The 15885-nt window shown below is 36.9% G+C and overlaps 1 protein-coding gene across 2 annotated transcripts in view; it reads right to left on the reverse strand.

The window, feature by feature from the left end:
* The window catches only part of LOC131168086 (probable plastid-lipid-associated protein 13, chloroplastic), a 54929-nt gene that overhangs the window by 33280 nt on the left and 5764 nt on the right, over nt 1-15885 (reverse strand). For both annotated transcript variants that reach the window (XM_058127287.1, XM_058127288.1), the window contains exons 4-5: nt 8036-8132; nt 4718-4934 (exon numbers count right to left, since the gene is read on the reverse strand). In XM_058127287.1, the coding sequence (XP_057983270.1) occupies nt 4718-4934; nt 8036-8132 (314 nt within the window). The remainder of the gene's footprint in view (nt 1-4717; nt 4935-8035; nt 8133-15885) is intronic.

Here is a 15885-nt window from a genome sequence, read left to right on the forward strand (position 1 = left end):
GAGACTCTGGCATTAAATTCGACATTAACTAACGAATGACCAAAAATTGAAAAGGCATCAAGGGATTAATTGAAAGAAGGTAACATCAATTAATTAAATCAGGGGGTTAGCACACCAATTTTTACTCCCTAGTAACCTATCTAAAATGCAACCCATAGTAGAGAAACCAATAGGGGATATCCCAAATTTCTATAAAAAGGACACTTAAGGAAGGTAAGGCATCTCATCTTATCTCATTCTCATCCATACTTTTACTGTTGCAAACATACAATCCTTCCAAATTCCCTAACTTAGGCATTGGAGTGATCCACCAAAGTACATCTTGATCCCCCAAAGTACATCCTGGGCCCTCCAAGCCATTTTTTTCTCTTATTCTTGGCAAATGATCAAAGTTGTGATTGATTCAAATTCTCCTGGCAACAACAGTTGGTGTCGTCTGTGGGAAACTTGGAAGGATTTCATTTAAAACTCAATCATGGCTGCATCACACAATTCAGATTCCGAACCCGCTGCTCGGGATCAATCGCCCCAATCAGTTCACTCCCCACCACTAGACAATCTACCACAAATTTTGCCTTTAGACCAATTTCTAACCTTTCAAAGGAGGATGGAACTGTGGAAGACATGTTTAGCATGATCTTACAACGGAAAAAAAGATCCTATAGAATATGGCCTAAGGGCTTTTCAAGCAAAAACGATACCTAAGGGTATGGCGGTGGTACCATATGAAGCATCCTTGAAAATTTCATATCCAACAAAGGAAGTAGAAGGCGCCAACAGTGTGGCGTTAATGAGCAATAGTCCCAGGAATTTGAAGAAAAACTCGAGAGAATTGATCAATTGGAAAAGTTGATAAAAGAAGTTCGCAGCCAACCCTTAACAAAGGATACATGAGTTAGATCTTATGATCCCCTCTTTATCAAGGAAAAAATGGAGATCCCTCTACCCAATAAATTCAAGATACTCAACATGGAAGGATATGATGGGTTTGTCAAATCCCCTAGACCACCTTAACACCTTCAGAAGGTTGATGCAATTGCAAAGTACACCTGATGCAATTATGTGCCGAGCATTTGCAACAACCTTGAAGGGGAATGCTAGAGCATGGTACTAGACATTGAAGCCCAACTCAGTTGGGTCTTTCTCTGAGATGGAACAGCAGTTTGTGGGGCATTTTGTCAGCAACCAAAAAATGGCTAAGACTTCAGCCCACCTTATGAGCCCTTTTCAAGGAGAGAGGGAAACATTGAAAATATTTATGTGTCATTTCGTTAATGCAACTCTGGAGATCAAAAACTTGGACAACAGAGTAACAATATCCGTCTTGACAACGGCTGATATGGGAGAGCTAATGGTGCGAGCCCAGAAATATATCAATATAGAGGAGGTTATCACCACAAAAAACAAAAACAAAAACAAAAAACAAAAACAAAAAACAAAAAACAAAAAAACACTCAGATTTGAAAAGAAAATATACTAGAGATGCTAATGAAATCGTCGAGAGAGGAGCAAGGAGACATACCTCTAGTAAAGACTTCCTTTTCAAATATGGACTATTTATAGGAGAAAAAAAGGCGGCACGGACCACGAGGCTTTGTGATACGCGAATCATGCTAGAAAGATCAACCTAGAATATGGGCACTACCCTGCAAAAAATTGACCCTTTTGATAAGCACTGCTCATAAGGCCCAAAAAATGTCTATTTGATGAGCACTGTTCATGAGACAACAAGTAACAGGCACTACTTGGCAAAAAATTGGCCCATATGATGAGCACTGCCGATGAGGCCCAAAAAATGCCCATTTGATGAGCATTACTTTGAGGCAACAAGAGACAAGCACTACTCAACAAAAAATTGACCCATTTGATAAGCACTGCCATAAGGCAACAAGACATGGGCTTTACTCAACAAAAAATTAGCCCATTTGATGAGCACCGCTCATGAGACCCAAAAATGCTCATTTGATGAGCACTACTAATAAGGCAACAATAGACAGGCACTACTCAACAAAAAATTGGCCCATCTAATGAGCACTGCTCATGAGGCCCAAAAATGTCCATTTGATGAACACTCCTTATAAAGCAACAAGAGATGGGCACTACTCAATAAAAAATTGGTCCATCCGATGAACACCGCTTATAAGGCTCAAAAGTACCCATCTAATGAGCACCGCTCATGAGCCAACAAAAAATGAGCACTGCTCGGAAAGGTACAGACCAATTTGATGAGCACCATTAATAAGGCAATAAGAAACGGACACTACTCGGTAGAGTATTGATCCATCTAATGAGCATCGCTTATGAGGCCCAAAGATGTCCATTTGATGACTTAATTTGAATCTCGTGATAATAAAAGGATTTATAGTAAATACAATATACTCTCGAGCTAAAAAGGTAACTCTAAGACTCGAGAGTAGTGTTTGGCTCGAAGGTAGGGGGGCAACTGATATAACCTAGAAGAGACCCTGGCATTAAATTCAACATTAACTATTGTAAGATCAAAAACTGAAAAGACATCGAGGGATTAATGGAAAGAAGGTAACATCCGTTAATTAAAGCAGGAAATTAGCACAACAATCTTTACTCCCTAGTAACTTATCTGAAATGTAACCCCTGTGATCCATTAGTAAAGAAATCAATAAGGGAGAAGACCCCCTAAGGAAGGTAAAGCATCTCATTTTATCTTATTCTCATCCATACTTTCACTGTTGCAAACATGCAATCCTTCCAAATTCCCTAACTTAGGCAACGGAGTAATCCCCTAAAATACACCCTAGGTCTTCCAAGTCATTTTTTCTCTTTGTCTTGGCAGGTAATCAAAGTTGTGATTGATCCAAATTCTCCCAGACAAATTTTGGCAGCAACAATAATATATATTGCTGCTTAAGCTACCAAATGCAAGCAGTGCACCTAGAAGCTGAACTCAATTTCAGGTTTCATTTAAGTCATACCTACGAAAAATAATTTTCCAAGAAATAAACTCAACATTCTAACTTGTCAAGAATGTCAGCATGAATTCTAACTTGTCAAGAATGTCAGCATGAAAATCAAGAACATCTAGTCTAATTCCTCGAAAATTAGGTTGTTCTCCTCAAAGTGCATAGTACCGTTCTCCTGGTGAGACGGAGAGCCAAATGGAGCTTTGCCAGAAAGCTTAGATGATAAGTTTTGCATCATAGCCTTGAGCTCATCAATGGAATCTTCCATGGGTTGGACACTGCCAAACTAGGGACCAAACATCCAAAAAGAGTTTTGTTAGTCTTGGTCACCACTCTTTTGTTGTCATTCCCCCTTTTAATTGTGGATATTTTTTTCAGCAGAAAAGATAATTCATAATAAAATGAAAGAAATAATAAGGAAAAAACTAAGAAACTAACGAAAATCTCGTTGAACCGGGCTGGACCTCTTCTGTTGGTTCAGGCATGTCTGGTTTAGATTAGGTTCACGACCTTAGCTCATTCTGAGCCTTACGGGTTGGCGAGGGTGCCTCATTGAACGAGAATGTAGAAGACAAGGAGACGAGGGCTAGGATTCGCCAGAGCATTGAAGTAGCTGGTGGTTCAGCAGTGTGTTCCAGCAACAATGCAGCTGGCATGGCAACATAGATCAGAGACATCAGGAATAACGACAGTTGACAGCGTCGGTGGTGTGAAAAAAGCGGTGCCACAACGGAGTTGAGGCTTTGAATAGCTGCACAACCAATAACAATGGTGGATAGGGCAATTGTCTACAGTGTGGGTTAAAGGTTTCAGATGGAGAAGTGGAGTCACAGAGCAAGGAATGGTAGTGGGAAATTAGGAATGGATGAAATTGATGACTGGTGAGCCAGACGCGGAACAGCAGGCTCACGATGATAAGAGCAAACAGAAAGGATGTTTAGTGCAGCTGTCGCACACCTGTAGGCAGTTTCTAGCGAGTTTCATAGAAGACAAGTGGCAGAGGCATCTTAACAGCCTGAAATATATGGTGGTTCTAGCAATGGCAGCAAACAGGCAGGGGCTGCATGGAGATGGACTAAGGATTAGGACGGATGTTGTTGACAGTGGGGGCAGAGATTCACAAAAAGGATTTTTTTTTTCTTTTTTTTTTTGGTTGGAAGATAGACAGCCCTTTGCTGTTACTCAAGAAGGATGGGAAGCCATGAAAAAAGGGGAGAAGAGGTAGAAAGGAAGAAAGAAAGAGGGAAAATACGTTCAAACCAATTTCTTTAATCTCAAGCCTACCTAAACACTATTGCATCATGATTATTTAAGAGAAAATTAAAAATATGAAAATTATGACTCAGCCTTTACATTTAAATCCCTCAGACAACAAAATTAAGATAATCCCAAAAGATAAAATAACTAAATGTCTAACTACTCAAGTGACTAAATTGCGTTTCCTGCCATCAGGACGATGCCTCCAAACAGGCTCAAACCTATCTAACCTATTAGTGGCCATCCATCCTGTATCAGCAACCCATGTATAAGTAAACAAATAGAATAATTCAAGGACGTTTTCACAAGGGACTAGGACAGTGAAACACAAAATCCATTCAAAAAATTTGTCTTTTGCAAATTGACAAATTCTTCAGATTCAGTCTTGAGTTGAGCAGGATACACAGTTCTAACCTGGACAAACATATCAAAAGGGTTCAAAGTTTCAATGCCCTTGAGTTTTCACCCAACTCTGAGAACAACGCAATGGAAAAGATACGATGATTAAATGATATGCTTACTGAGAGGAATTGTTAGCCCATTGGCCATTGCATCCGTGATAGGAACAGGGAGCTGCTGCATTGCATTAACTGCTTGAGTAAATACACCTCTTAGCTGTTCTGGTAGTGATTCTTCAATAACTGTTGGTGATTCAAGAATCCCTTCAACATATTCCTCTTTCATTCGAAGTGGTCCCTCAACAGATAACTTGGAGGAGATAGTAAATTTGCTTTCTATCTGCATTTCATCGAAAAGCACATCATGAGCACTCAAAAATTTTACAATCTTGTATAAGTTAAAAACAGAGACAGCGGCAGGGCAGGAGGATAGGAAGTCAAAGCATTGATCCGTATTAATCAAAGATAAATACTTAAGAAACTCAGACATCTAACTGCATTTTTATAAGGAGAAGCACCCATGTTCAAACCAGCTTGAATTAATCATGTAGTGGCTCAAACAAAATCTTAGACCAACAGTTTTCTTTAAACTACCAGCTGATGATATAATGAAGATCTACAGAAAGGAAGTCAACAAAAGACACAGCTGTGGGTTGTGGCATTCATTTGACCGCAGGTATAATTAGTTGTGGCCACCTCCTGTGGATATGCTTGAGGGTGGGCCTTGGGTCAACAATAAGCCCCCCCTTGGTGACTGGTTGGGCACAGGTTCAAGCTCAAGGAAACAGCCTCACAGCATAAAAGCAGGGTTAAGGTTGCATACACCATGATGACCCTCCCCCTACCTTAGCAAAGAGAGGAAGCATTGTGGCAGAGGGACACCCTTTTACCTCCTATGAATATGCTTATGGTAAAATAAGCATTTAGCCCATGCAATAGCATCAATTGTACAAGGTTCCCATAAAGGAAACGAAATTATTCATAAAACATTAAAAATGTATGTGAAAATCTAAAGCCTGTGGAAAAAGAGAAAATGAAATGCAAATAATGAACCACATGGTTTTCAATTGCATTAAACTGGGAACCACAATATTGACTAGTCAATAGTTCATAAAAAGAAGGGGGAAATTGAAATTCTCGTGGTCTAATCTCAATAGAGCTTGCCCTAAAGGTGGGTTCTGTGGCAGCGGCAGACTTCGGGGGAACGCCCAAAGTATGCAGCCTCCCTGGATTTGGTTCCTCGCCAAAACACTCCCTCCTCTACTAACATAGACATGCCTAAGGGGCGAGCCTCTGCCTCCAGTTTGATGCCGTCCAGGAGGGTCTGAAGGGCTCATTTGGGGTCTAGAGTTCCAGGTTACCAAAAAAAATTCTCATTAGAACTTACAGATACTTTGCACATTTTATCCTAGATGAGTAACCATAGGATCACAGAAAATCCATGATAAGAGGAAAAAAAATAAAATGCACAGGCCGAAAGCAACCCATAAAACATAATGATTAACCCATTATCATCCCATTCCATCAATCGCTAAGACACTGACACGAGTCCAATGGAAATTCCATACGGCCACCAGTCAATTGCACTGATCCCAGTTTATTCGTGTTTAGTAAGAGGCTAGACAAATAATGCTAAATCATTCTGAGGAAAAGCTCTTGAAATGAGGGGGCAGATGAGCTGCTTCACTCAAAAGATTAAATTCTACCTGTCAACCCTCAGTCAACAGCGACATCAAAGTGCAGAGATAAGTTCCACATTTGGATGCAAAAATATGACTACCATTGACACTAATTTCGAAACACACTCAGACCCATAACTACAAACACTCCAAATGATAGTAGGAAGACCAATGTAAGTGTACAAGCAAATACCATACACTTCCCAGGTGACAATACTTACTTGACTGCTTTGGAGTGCCTGATCGCAATATAATCCTGTACTAAGTTAGTCCACTATGTTGAAACCGCAGTTCTATGTTTCAAATATTGTTGCCTCAATTTTGTAAATCAATTTAATCCAGGGAAGAAGAAGATTTAAAGTAGTACATCAGCCAGTTTTTAATTGAGCGAGTAAGAAACCACAATGTTTTAGCTCCATCCAGTAAGACAAATTAACACACATGTGGATGCTAATAAAATGGACAACTCAGGTTCATCAGAAACTCTTTGGTCTTATTGGTGAGATTTAACAGATTTAACCATGGATCTCCCTAACCCCAATCAAAACTTTTACCAAGGTTCATTTTAGATATTTTTAAATAACACAGAGATAGATGTTTATAAGAAATGAACAAATCAAGTTCTAAGATGTTCTTTGTTTTCAAATTAATCTAGCGAATTTGATAAGTTTTTGGCTTTTCTTAGAATTGCTTGATAATTATTGTAATAGATATTTAGTTACAGGGTTCGGTTTTGCTATGAATTGGTTGGGTGTTATTTGAATTTAGGGATTTTTTTCGTTTTAATAAGTTATATTTTCTTGTATTCTTATTTTCTAAAGCTTCTAAATCTGTCTGCCTGTTTTTAAGAAGTTCCTAAACTTGCTCTTTCTCTGCTCTGTGCTCAACCATGAAGACAGTCTAAAATTGTAATCAGCTGACAAGAAGTTTTAGAACTTTTCATAATAGAGAAGCCATATCTGGTTTCATTATACATAACACTTGTTTTCAGTTGGTTACTCAGAATGGTTTCAAGCATTTATAAATAAGGTCCTCGTAACAAAGAAAAATTACAGAGACAGCTAGACAAAATAAAGGGTTCAAGCTGATTGTGAAGCACCATAGGAGTGACTGTAAATTCTCCAATTCATCCACCTCCTCATCCTCATCTTCCTACTTCTGCCATAACTAGCTTCTCATATTTCTACTCTTCAATTTTCTCCATTAAGCCTATTTTATATATCTTTCTAAAATAAACCCTAATTTTCATAGCATATCTTGCAATTTTTCTTTGCTGGACAACCATTAATCAGGATTTAAAGGACATCTACACAACAAGTTGAGAGATGTTCTATATTTATACACTCCACTACAACCCAAAAAATAATAATATTTCTCGGATGGATTCTAGATAATCAGAATGCCAAAACAATTTACGACATTTCGAAGTATGCATCATGAGAGTTCTGTAGATCCATGCCTTTGTGATGATTTAGAACCCGTCAAGAATCAAGACTGCATGATGGCTATGATTTAGATCCTAGCTACTTTGGCCAGATTCCACACCAAAGTTAAACATGTAATGTAATTAGTTTAAACACAAAAATGTGGCATCTACATTAAGTGTAGTATCAAATGGATTTTGAGGGGAGAAAACAACCAAGATGAAAAGCAAGTTTATAAAGAATAAAATACTTCAAAATGCCTCTTAACACATAACAATATGTCATAAGTGTCTACAACATGCAGCAAAAGATTAAACATGTCAGTCAAAGAATATTACAGAGTTCAAAATTTTCATGTTTGCTGTAATTTTTGCATATCCATCCTTGATCACAGCATCCATTTTTGACAAATTTGCCAAAGTCGAGGGAATTCTCCTGCAACAATACAACAATTGCACCAACCAAATTAATTACACACCAATTAAAATTTAAGATCTAGGGCATGCTTTTATCAAATTCCCAACTACAATTGATTACATCTGTCGCAACGCCCCAGAGAAGGGTCCAGAATGGCAAAGAATAATCATATTGAAATTTGGAGTTGCCACTAACCTACTACTTACCTAGGTGCGGTTAGAACATCTAATTGCTACTCATTTGATTAGTCACTAGACTAATCCTAGGCCAAGGAACCAGAAGTCTCAATCTGCTTTTACCAAAACTGGGATCACATGTTCAATTATGCGAGGGGAAGGTATCAGCACCCCTTACACACCCATCCGACGAACAGTACCTAATTAATTATGAATTATCCCTAAATTGAATTTAATAACCTTTGATTAACTCCTTTTAAAATAAACAAACAGATAAATAAATAAATAAATAAACAAAATTAACAAGAGGTTAAAAACCTCAGTGCGATTTAGGAATGTCTAATAAAACCTCCAAACAAGGGGATCTTGTTAGATAAACCCCTCAGAGCTAATACAGGCAAGGTCTAAAATACCTCATTGCCCTTTTCTAAATCATAGGGGCAAAAATGAAAGGTACAAACCTATTTATCTAACCGGTTACTTTGCTTGTTTAACAGGAAATGGCTTTACCACTATTTTAACGCCGTGTAGCTCTAATGCCAACTTTAGGGAATAAATCAACAATCAATCACCCCATAGCTTTCCTTCTTTCATAGTTATGATCATGCTCATCTACCGCACCCATTTCTGCTGAAATCCAATGTCATCCTCTAATGAGATTCTCTTTATTTGAGTCATGCATCCTCATTTTAGTCTTTTTGTCATAAATTGTAGTAAGTGTCTCTTCAATGTTCTGATCTCAAGGTGGAGTGGTGGACTTTTAGACACAAGACGAAATGTAGGCTAAGGATATGGTTTTTCAGAATAAAAAGGAAACTAAGGCTCAAAAACCCCTTCACATATATGTGTATACTTTCCTTTACTGTAAATCATCATTTAGGCCCTTTAAATATGGTCAAGTATATATATATATATATATATATATATATATATATATATATATATATATATGCATATTTTTCCTTCAAATCATCATTTAGGCCTAATAAAAGACATTGATCACATAAATATATAAATATGTATTAAAAAAACTCCTTTTGGCCTGTAAGTGTCATGTTTACCCTCATGACTGGGTTGTATGGTCCGAAGACTAGATTTAGCTGGTTAGCTGACCAAACTAAATCAAACATCATCATCAATAATAAGTGTGATTTTCCCTATTAAGTCCTGATCCGACCAAGGTGTGCACTCAAGAGAAATCCACTGCCATATCCTACCACTTTATAAACAATGTGGTTGCACTCTGTAAGCTATGGTACCGAGCATTCATAACATTCGAGCCATCAGGGTTCTTAAAACATACAATTACAATTTATACAATAAAAATAGTATCATAAAAATCTCATCAATTATTAAACAAGTGATAATTATAACATCTTAAAAATTTAATCATTACTCATTTATGCAATAAAATAAGTCCATGTCACACAATTTGCATGCTAATAATTATTATAATGCTATAAATGACCCCAAAAAATTTATAATATTTTTTAACAAAATATACTCAGGTATATTTAAATAAAAAGCGAGTATGATCAAATCCACGTACTTTAAATTAACTCAAGTATACTTAAATGAAAAGTGGATATGATCAAATCCACATAGTTTAACTCAGGTATATATTTAAATAAAACTGATATAATTAAATTCACGTACTTAGTTTAGCTCAGATATATTTATAAAAATTTGACATAATCAAACTCACTTATAAATAAACTTGGATATATATACATTTTATAAAAAAATATAATATAATCTAGCTCACTTACATTGATCTATTCCACTAATGTAATAAAATAATGAATTCCAAAAGTGAGTTGGGAAAGAGTGGAAGAGTAAGAATTTTAAGTGTATAAAAATTCCCCGTCCCCCACTAAATCTTTTTCCTCACTTTTCCTTCAATTCCTTCTTTCACATTTTCTATAAAATGAATTTAGGAACTGATCCTATTTATAGGAAATTGGGGGTAGGTATTTTTGAAATTATTTGCATGCAGAATCTAGCGCATGCATGCGGAGAAGGGTAGAGAAGATAAGATTGCATTAAATATTTTACGTTGGGGAGGGGGTTTGTATGCGAGCTTGCATGCAATTTGCATGCGAGCTGCCAAATGAAATGATGGCTTGCTAAATGCAAGCAGGAGGTGCATGCGGATGCATGCATGTCTTGCATGCAAGCTGCCAAGTCAAATGATGGCGTGCTAACTGCAAGCAGGAGGTGCATGCAGATGCATGCATGTGGCACTGGACGGGGATGAAGCAAAACTAGAATTGAATTCCTTTCCTTGTCAGTGGTTGTATTGAAGCATTCAATTTGAATGCTAACATCCATATCAATCTATATATATTTATTTTTGTAATTCATATTACAATTTACATGTAAATATCATTGCTATTAAACCCGAATTGACTCGGCTAGTTGGTCTGAAAACCCAATGACTTCAACTAAAACCCAATTCATTTTTATATGCAAGTATCCTTGTTACTAACTTATTATATATGCAAACAATTTTCATGTTATAGGATAACTTAAATGTACATATCCTTATTATTATCAATTAAACAAAATTTCTCATCTCTAAAGTCATTTTCGTTGTAGTAAACTAGTTTTGTCTTCCATGCCTTGGCCTATTTTGATCCATCTAATTAGCATTGATGACCATTACTTTTAGTCGTCACACAACATATTAGTCCTCTAGTTGTTAACATGTCATAAGAATTAGTTCACAAATGTATTTTTATTTCCATTAGCCTAACCATCATGAACTATCAACTCTAATACAATATGAAGGACAAAAAAACACACGTGCAATGCTAGTTGGTCAACAAGTTGTCAATGCTAGTTAATAGTCATTCGTGTGATGTTGGCTCTAATATTGATTGTAACAGGAGTTAGGGAGTCATTGTGTGCCAGATTTAATACATGCGAGTAAGGGACTAGCTTGACATAAAAGTTTAAACCCATATGTATATATAAGTTACTTATCCTCAGCTGTCCTTTTGTAGATTTTGAGGAATATGCATAAGATGTGCATTAATAATTGGTACACATCCTCCCCTCCTTATAACAATCTCGTCCTCGAAATTTGCTACCTTTAAACTTAATGGAAATCAATTGAATTATTAAAATGGGTACCTGATTTAGTATCAAGTGTAGTTGAAAAGATGTGGATATTTCTGACGTATTTCTTCTTCTAATTCTCACAAGGCTTCCTCAATGGCATGATTGCGCCATAGTACCTTTACTAATGGAATCTTCTTGGTACATAACTCCTGATCCTTTTTGTCTAGAATCTGGACTGACATTTCTTCATATGATAGAGTATCGTTGACTTCCAACGACTCATAGTTTATCACATGAGAAGGGTCTGGAACTAGAACGTACTTTTTCAGCATTGAAACGTGGAACATGAATTTTGGATAACGCTGGAGGTAAGGCTATTCTGTAAGCGACTAGACCAATCCTCTCCAATATCTCGAATGGCCTAATATACCTAGGTCTTAGCTTACCTTTCTTTCCAAACCTCATGATTCCTTTCATTGGAGCAATCCTCAAAAATATATTATCCCCTACATCAAACTCTAACTCTCGTCGACGGGTATCAACATAACTCTTTTGTCGACTCTACGCTATTTTTATTCTATCCTGGATGAGTTTAATCTTCTCGAAGGTTTGCTATATAATCTCTGGCCCCAAAAGTCATCGTTCACCAACCTCATCCCAATATAATTGAGATCAGTTACTCCGACTATATAACGCTTCATAAGGTGTCATCTCTATGCTGGCCTGATAGCTGTTATTGTAGGCGAACTCAACTAATGGCATATACAAAATCCAACTTCCTTTGAAATCCAGCACACACGCCCGCAACATATCCTCCAATATTTGAATTGTTTTCTCTGATTGTCCATCAGTCTGGGAATGAAATGTTGTGCTAAAGGTAAGTTGAGATTCCAATATTCTTTGCAAACTTTTCCAGAACTGCGACACTGGTACACCATGTAGTCTAACTATCTCCAGAACATACAACTCTACAAGTTTATTCATGAAGTAGTTAACTTTGATTGGAATAAAATGGACAGTTTTTATTAAACAATCGACAATTACCCAAATAGCGTTTTCCTAAATTCATTTTCATAGAAAATTTCAAAGAAGGAACTGAAGGAAAAGTGAAGAAAAAGATTTAGTGGGGGACGGAGAATTTTTATACGCTTAAAATTCTCACTTTTCCACTCTTTCACAACTCACTTTAGGAATTCATTTTTTTATCACGTTAGTGGAATAGATCAATGTAAGTGGGCTAGATTATGTCAGATTTTTTTATAAAATGTATATTTATCCAAGTTTATTTGTAAGAAAGTTTGATTATGTCAGATTTTTATAAATATATCAGAGCTAAATTAAGTACATGAATTTAATTATATCAGCTTTATTTAAATATAAACCTGAGTTAAACTACGTGGATTTGATCATATCCGCTTTCTATTTAAATATACTTGAGTTAAATTAAAGTACGTAGATTTGATCATGCCCGCTTTTTATTTAAATATACCTGAATATATTTTGTTAAAAAATATTATAACTTTTCTCGGGTAATTTATAGCATTATAATAATTATTAGCACGCAAATCATGTGGCATGCACTTATTTTATTGCATAAATGGGCAATGAATAAATTTTTAAGATGTTATAATTATTACTTGTTTAATAATGATGGGATTTTTATGATACTATTTTTATTGCATAAATTGTAATTGTATGTTTTAAGAACTCTGATAGCTTGAATGTTATGAATGTTCGGTACCGTAGCTTATAGAGTGCAGCCACATTGTTTACAAAGTAGTGGAATATGGCAGTGGATTTCTCCTGAGTGCACACCTAGGTTGGATCAGGACTTAATAGGGAAAATCACGCTAATTATTGATGATGATGTTTGATTTAATTTGGCCAGCCAACCAACTAAATCTAGTCTTCGGACCACACAACCTAGTCATGAAGGTAAACATGACACTTACAGGCCAAAAGGAGTTTTCTTAATACATATTTATATATTTATGTGATCAATGTTTTTTATTAGGCCTAAATGATGATTTGAAGGAAAAATATGCATATATATATACGTGGTCATATTTAAAGGACCTACATGATGATTTACAGTAAAGGAAGGTATACACATATATGTGAACAGGGCCCCGTTTAGTAGGGCTAAATGATGATGTGAAAGAAAAGTATAAAGGAAAGTATATATAAATATATGCAAACGACTATTATAAAATAATTTATAATTATTCAAATACAGTTTTTGACAGTTAAATTATTAAATAAATTTTTACACTGTAAAGTTCATCTTAGCCACACATTGATATTAATCTACTCTTTACTTACTGAGCATCATCTCACCCCAGCTATTATTTCACATTACAGATAGCTATGCAGGACGTACTAGAAATCAGGCATAGCGAGCATCTGGGCGGGATTAGAGAATATAGTTTAGAATAAATGTTTGCATAATACTAGTTAAAAATGTTCGTATATTTCACATGATGTAAATATTATTATTTGAAATACCCATGTAAATACGGTTGTTGAGTACTCTGGTGTATAATATTCGAATTTATATTTACTTCTACTGCTTATATTAATTAATTTATGGAAAATTGCACCCTCGGACCCAACCGGGGTTCGGGGCTTTTACAGTTGTGGTATCAGAGCAAAAGGGGATGGCGATACGTAACACCATAATCCTCGAGAACTCTCGCTTGTGAACTGTGGCGAAGCAAGACTCTCCGCCCAAGGGGTTGCTGAGTAGGCCTATCGAAAGGGGTAGGGTGCTCAGTGAGTGCTCTGATAGGTACCACTTGTTGCCACCGGGAAAAGTCACAACCCAAGCCTAAGGATCGTCCTAGTCAACAAATGTCCATCAGCATACGTACCACAAACCCCTTCATGGACTTCCTATATAATCTGATGTGCCTCTTTCGCCTTAATACAAAGTAAGAGTGTCATATCATGGCTTCTTTTATAAAGCACGTCTCCGTCCAAGAAAAATCCTATGGCTAACCTCCGAAGGGTCCTTCAGTCATTTTCTGAGGCCTCAAGGGGGTATTCCCGCCTCTAGATGTATTGTTTTATATCGTGGAACCAAGGTTTCCCATCGATCTCCTCCGTCACTACACAACATGCCAGCTCCATATATATGTATCCTTATGTGAATTGGTTCGATCTCTACTCCCGATTCTACTTTGAATAATGTAGCTAATGTTGCCAAGGCATCAGAGATCTGATCATACTCTCTGGGCCAGTGATTAAATTCAATGTTGTTGAATTCTTCTGCCATTTCTTGGATGAATTGCTGATAAGGGATTAGCTTGGCATCTCGAGTTTCCCATTCTACTCTTAGTTGGTATATTACCAAAGTTGAATCCCCCTTCACTATTAACTTCTTAACCCGCCTGTAAAGTGTAGCTTGCAAACCCAAGACACACGCTTCATATTCTACTACATTATTGGTACAAGGGAATGAGAGTTTTGTTGTAACCGAAAAATACTTATCTTCAAGAGAGATCAACACTGCTCCTATTCCATGTCCCCAGACATTTGACGCTCCATCAAACAGCATGGTCCATCCGTCCTGACCTTCTTCAACTTGACCCACCACGTCGATGTCCTCATCTGAAAAATCAAATTCCATTGGTTGGTAATCGTCTATAGCCCTATCTGCCAGGTATTCTACCAGTGCGCTTCCCTTTATGGCCTTCCTTGTGACATAGACAATCATATTTTGTAAGCAGCATCTACCGCCTGGCCACCCTGTCAATAATTGATGATTTTTCAAAAAACGTATTTGATTGAGTCCATCTTGAAAATCAACCAGGTGGTATAATACAGAGCGTATTGTCTTTAGCATGTTCAAGGCCCATACCAAGGCGCAACAATTTTTCTCCAAATCATAGTACTTCGCTTCATATTTTGTAAACTTCTTGCTCAAATAGTAAATGGCCTACTCTTTGCTCACTGATACGTCATGCTGACCCAAGACACATCCCATTGAGTTCCTTGAAACTGCTGAGTACAAAATAAGAGGTGAAGGATTTTTAAGAAGAAGAATAACCATTCTTATTGAATTTCAAGAGACACGATTACAAGATAAATAGTAGAGGAAGGCCGCCAAATTAGGAAGGCCACAAAATCAGCAAATCAAATCAGCAGATCTCTAGGCTAGAAAACAGCAAACTGAAATTACTAGAAACTGAAATAGTAATTTCAGTTTTTAAGAAATAGAATTTCCTAATTTATTCCCTAGAAATCCAACACCCCCCCCCCCCTCTCTCAAGTTGGAGCGTAGATATCTATCATGCCCAGCTTGCTTACAAAGAGCTCAAAACTAGGTCTGAAAAGTCCTTTGGTGAAGATATCGGCTATTCTTTTATGAAATGTCTGTCAATCTCTACATGCTTCGTGCGATCATGTTGTACTGGATTTTGAGCAATACTTATGGCAGCTTTGTTGTCACAATACAACTTCATTGGCATGTTCACCGGCATCTCACAAACTGCGTTAGTCATAGCCTTATATTCTGCCTCGGCACTGCTCCT

Source organism: Malania oleifera, chromosome 11 (assembly GCF_029873635.1).
Source record: "Malania oleifera isolate guangnan ecotype guangnan chromosome 11, ASM2987363v1, whole genome shotgun sequence".
Lineage (NCBI taxonomy): Eukaryota > Viridiplantae > Streptophyta > Magnoliopsida > Santalales > Ximeniaceae > Malania > Malania oleifera.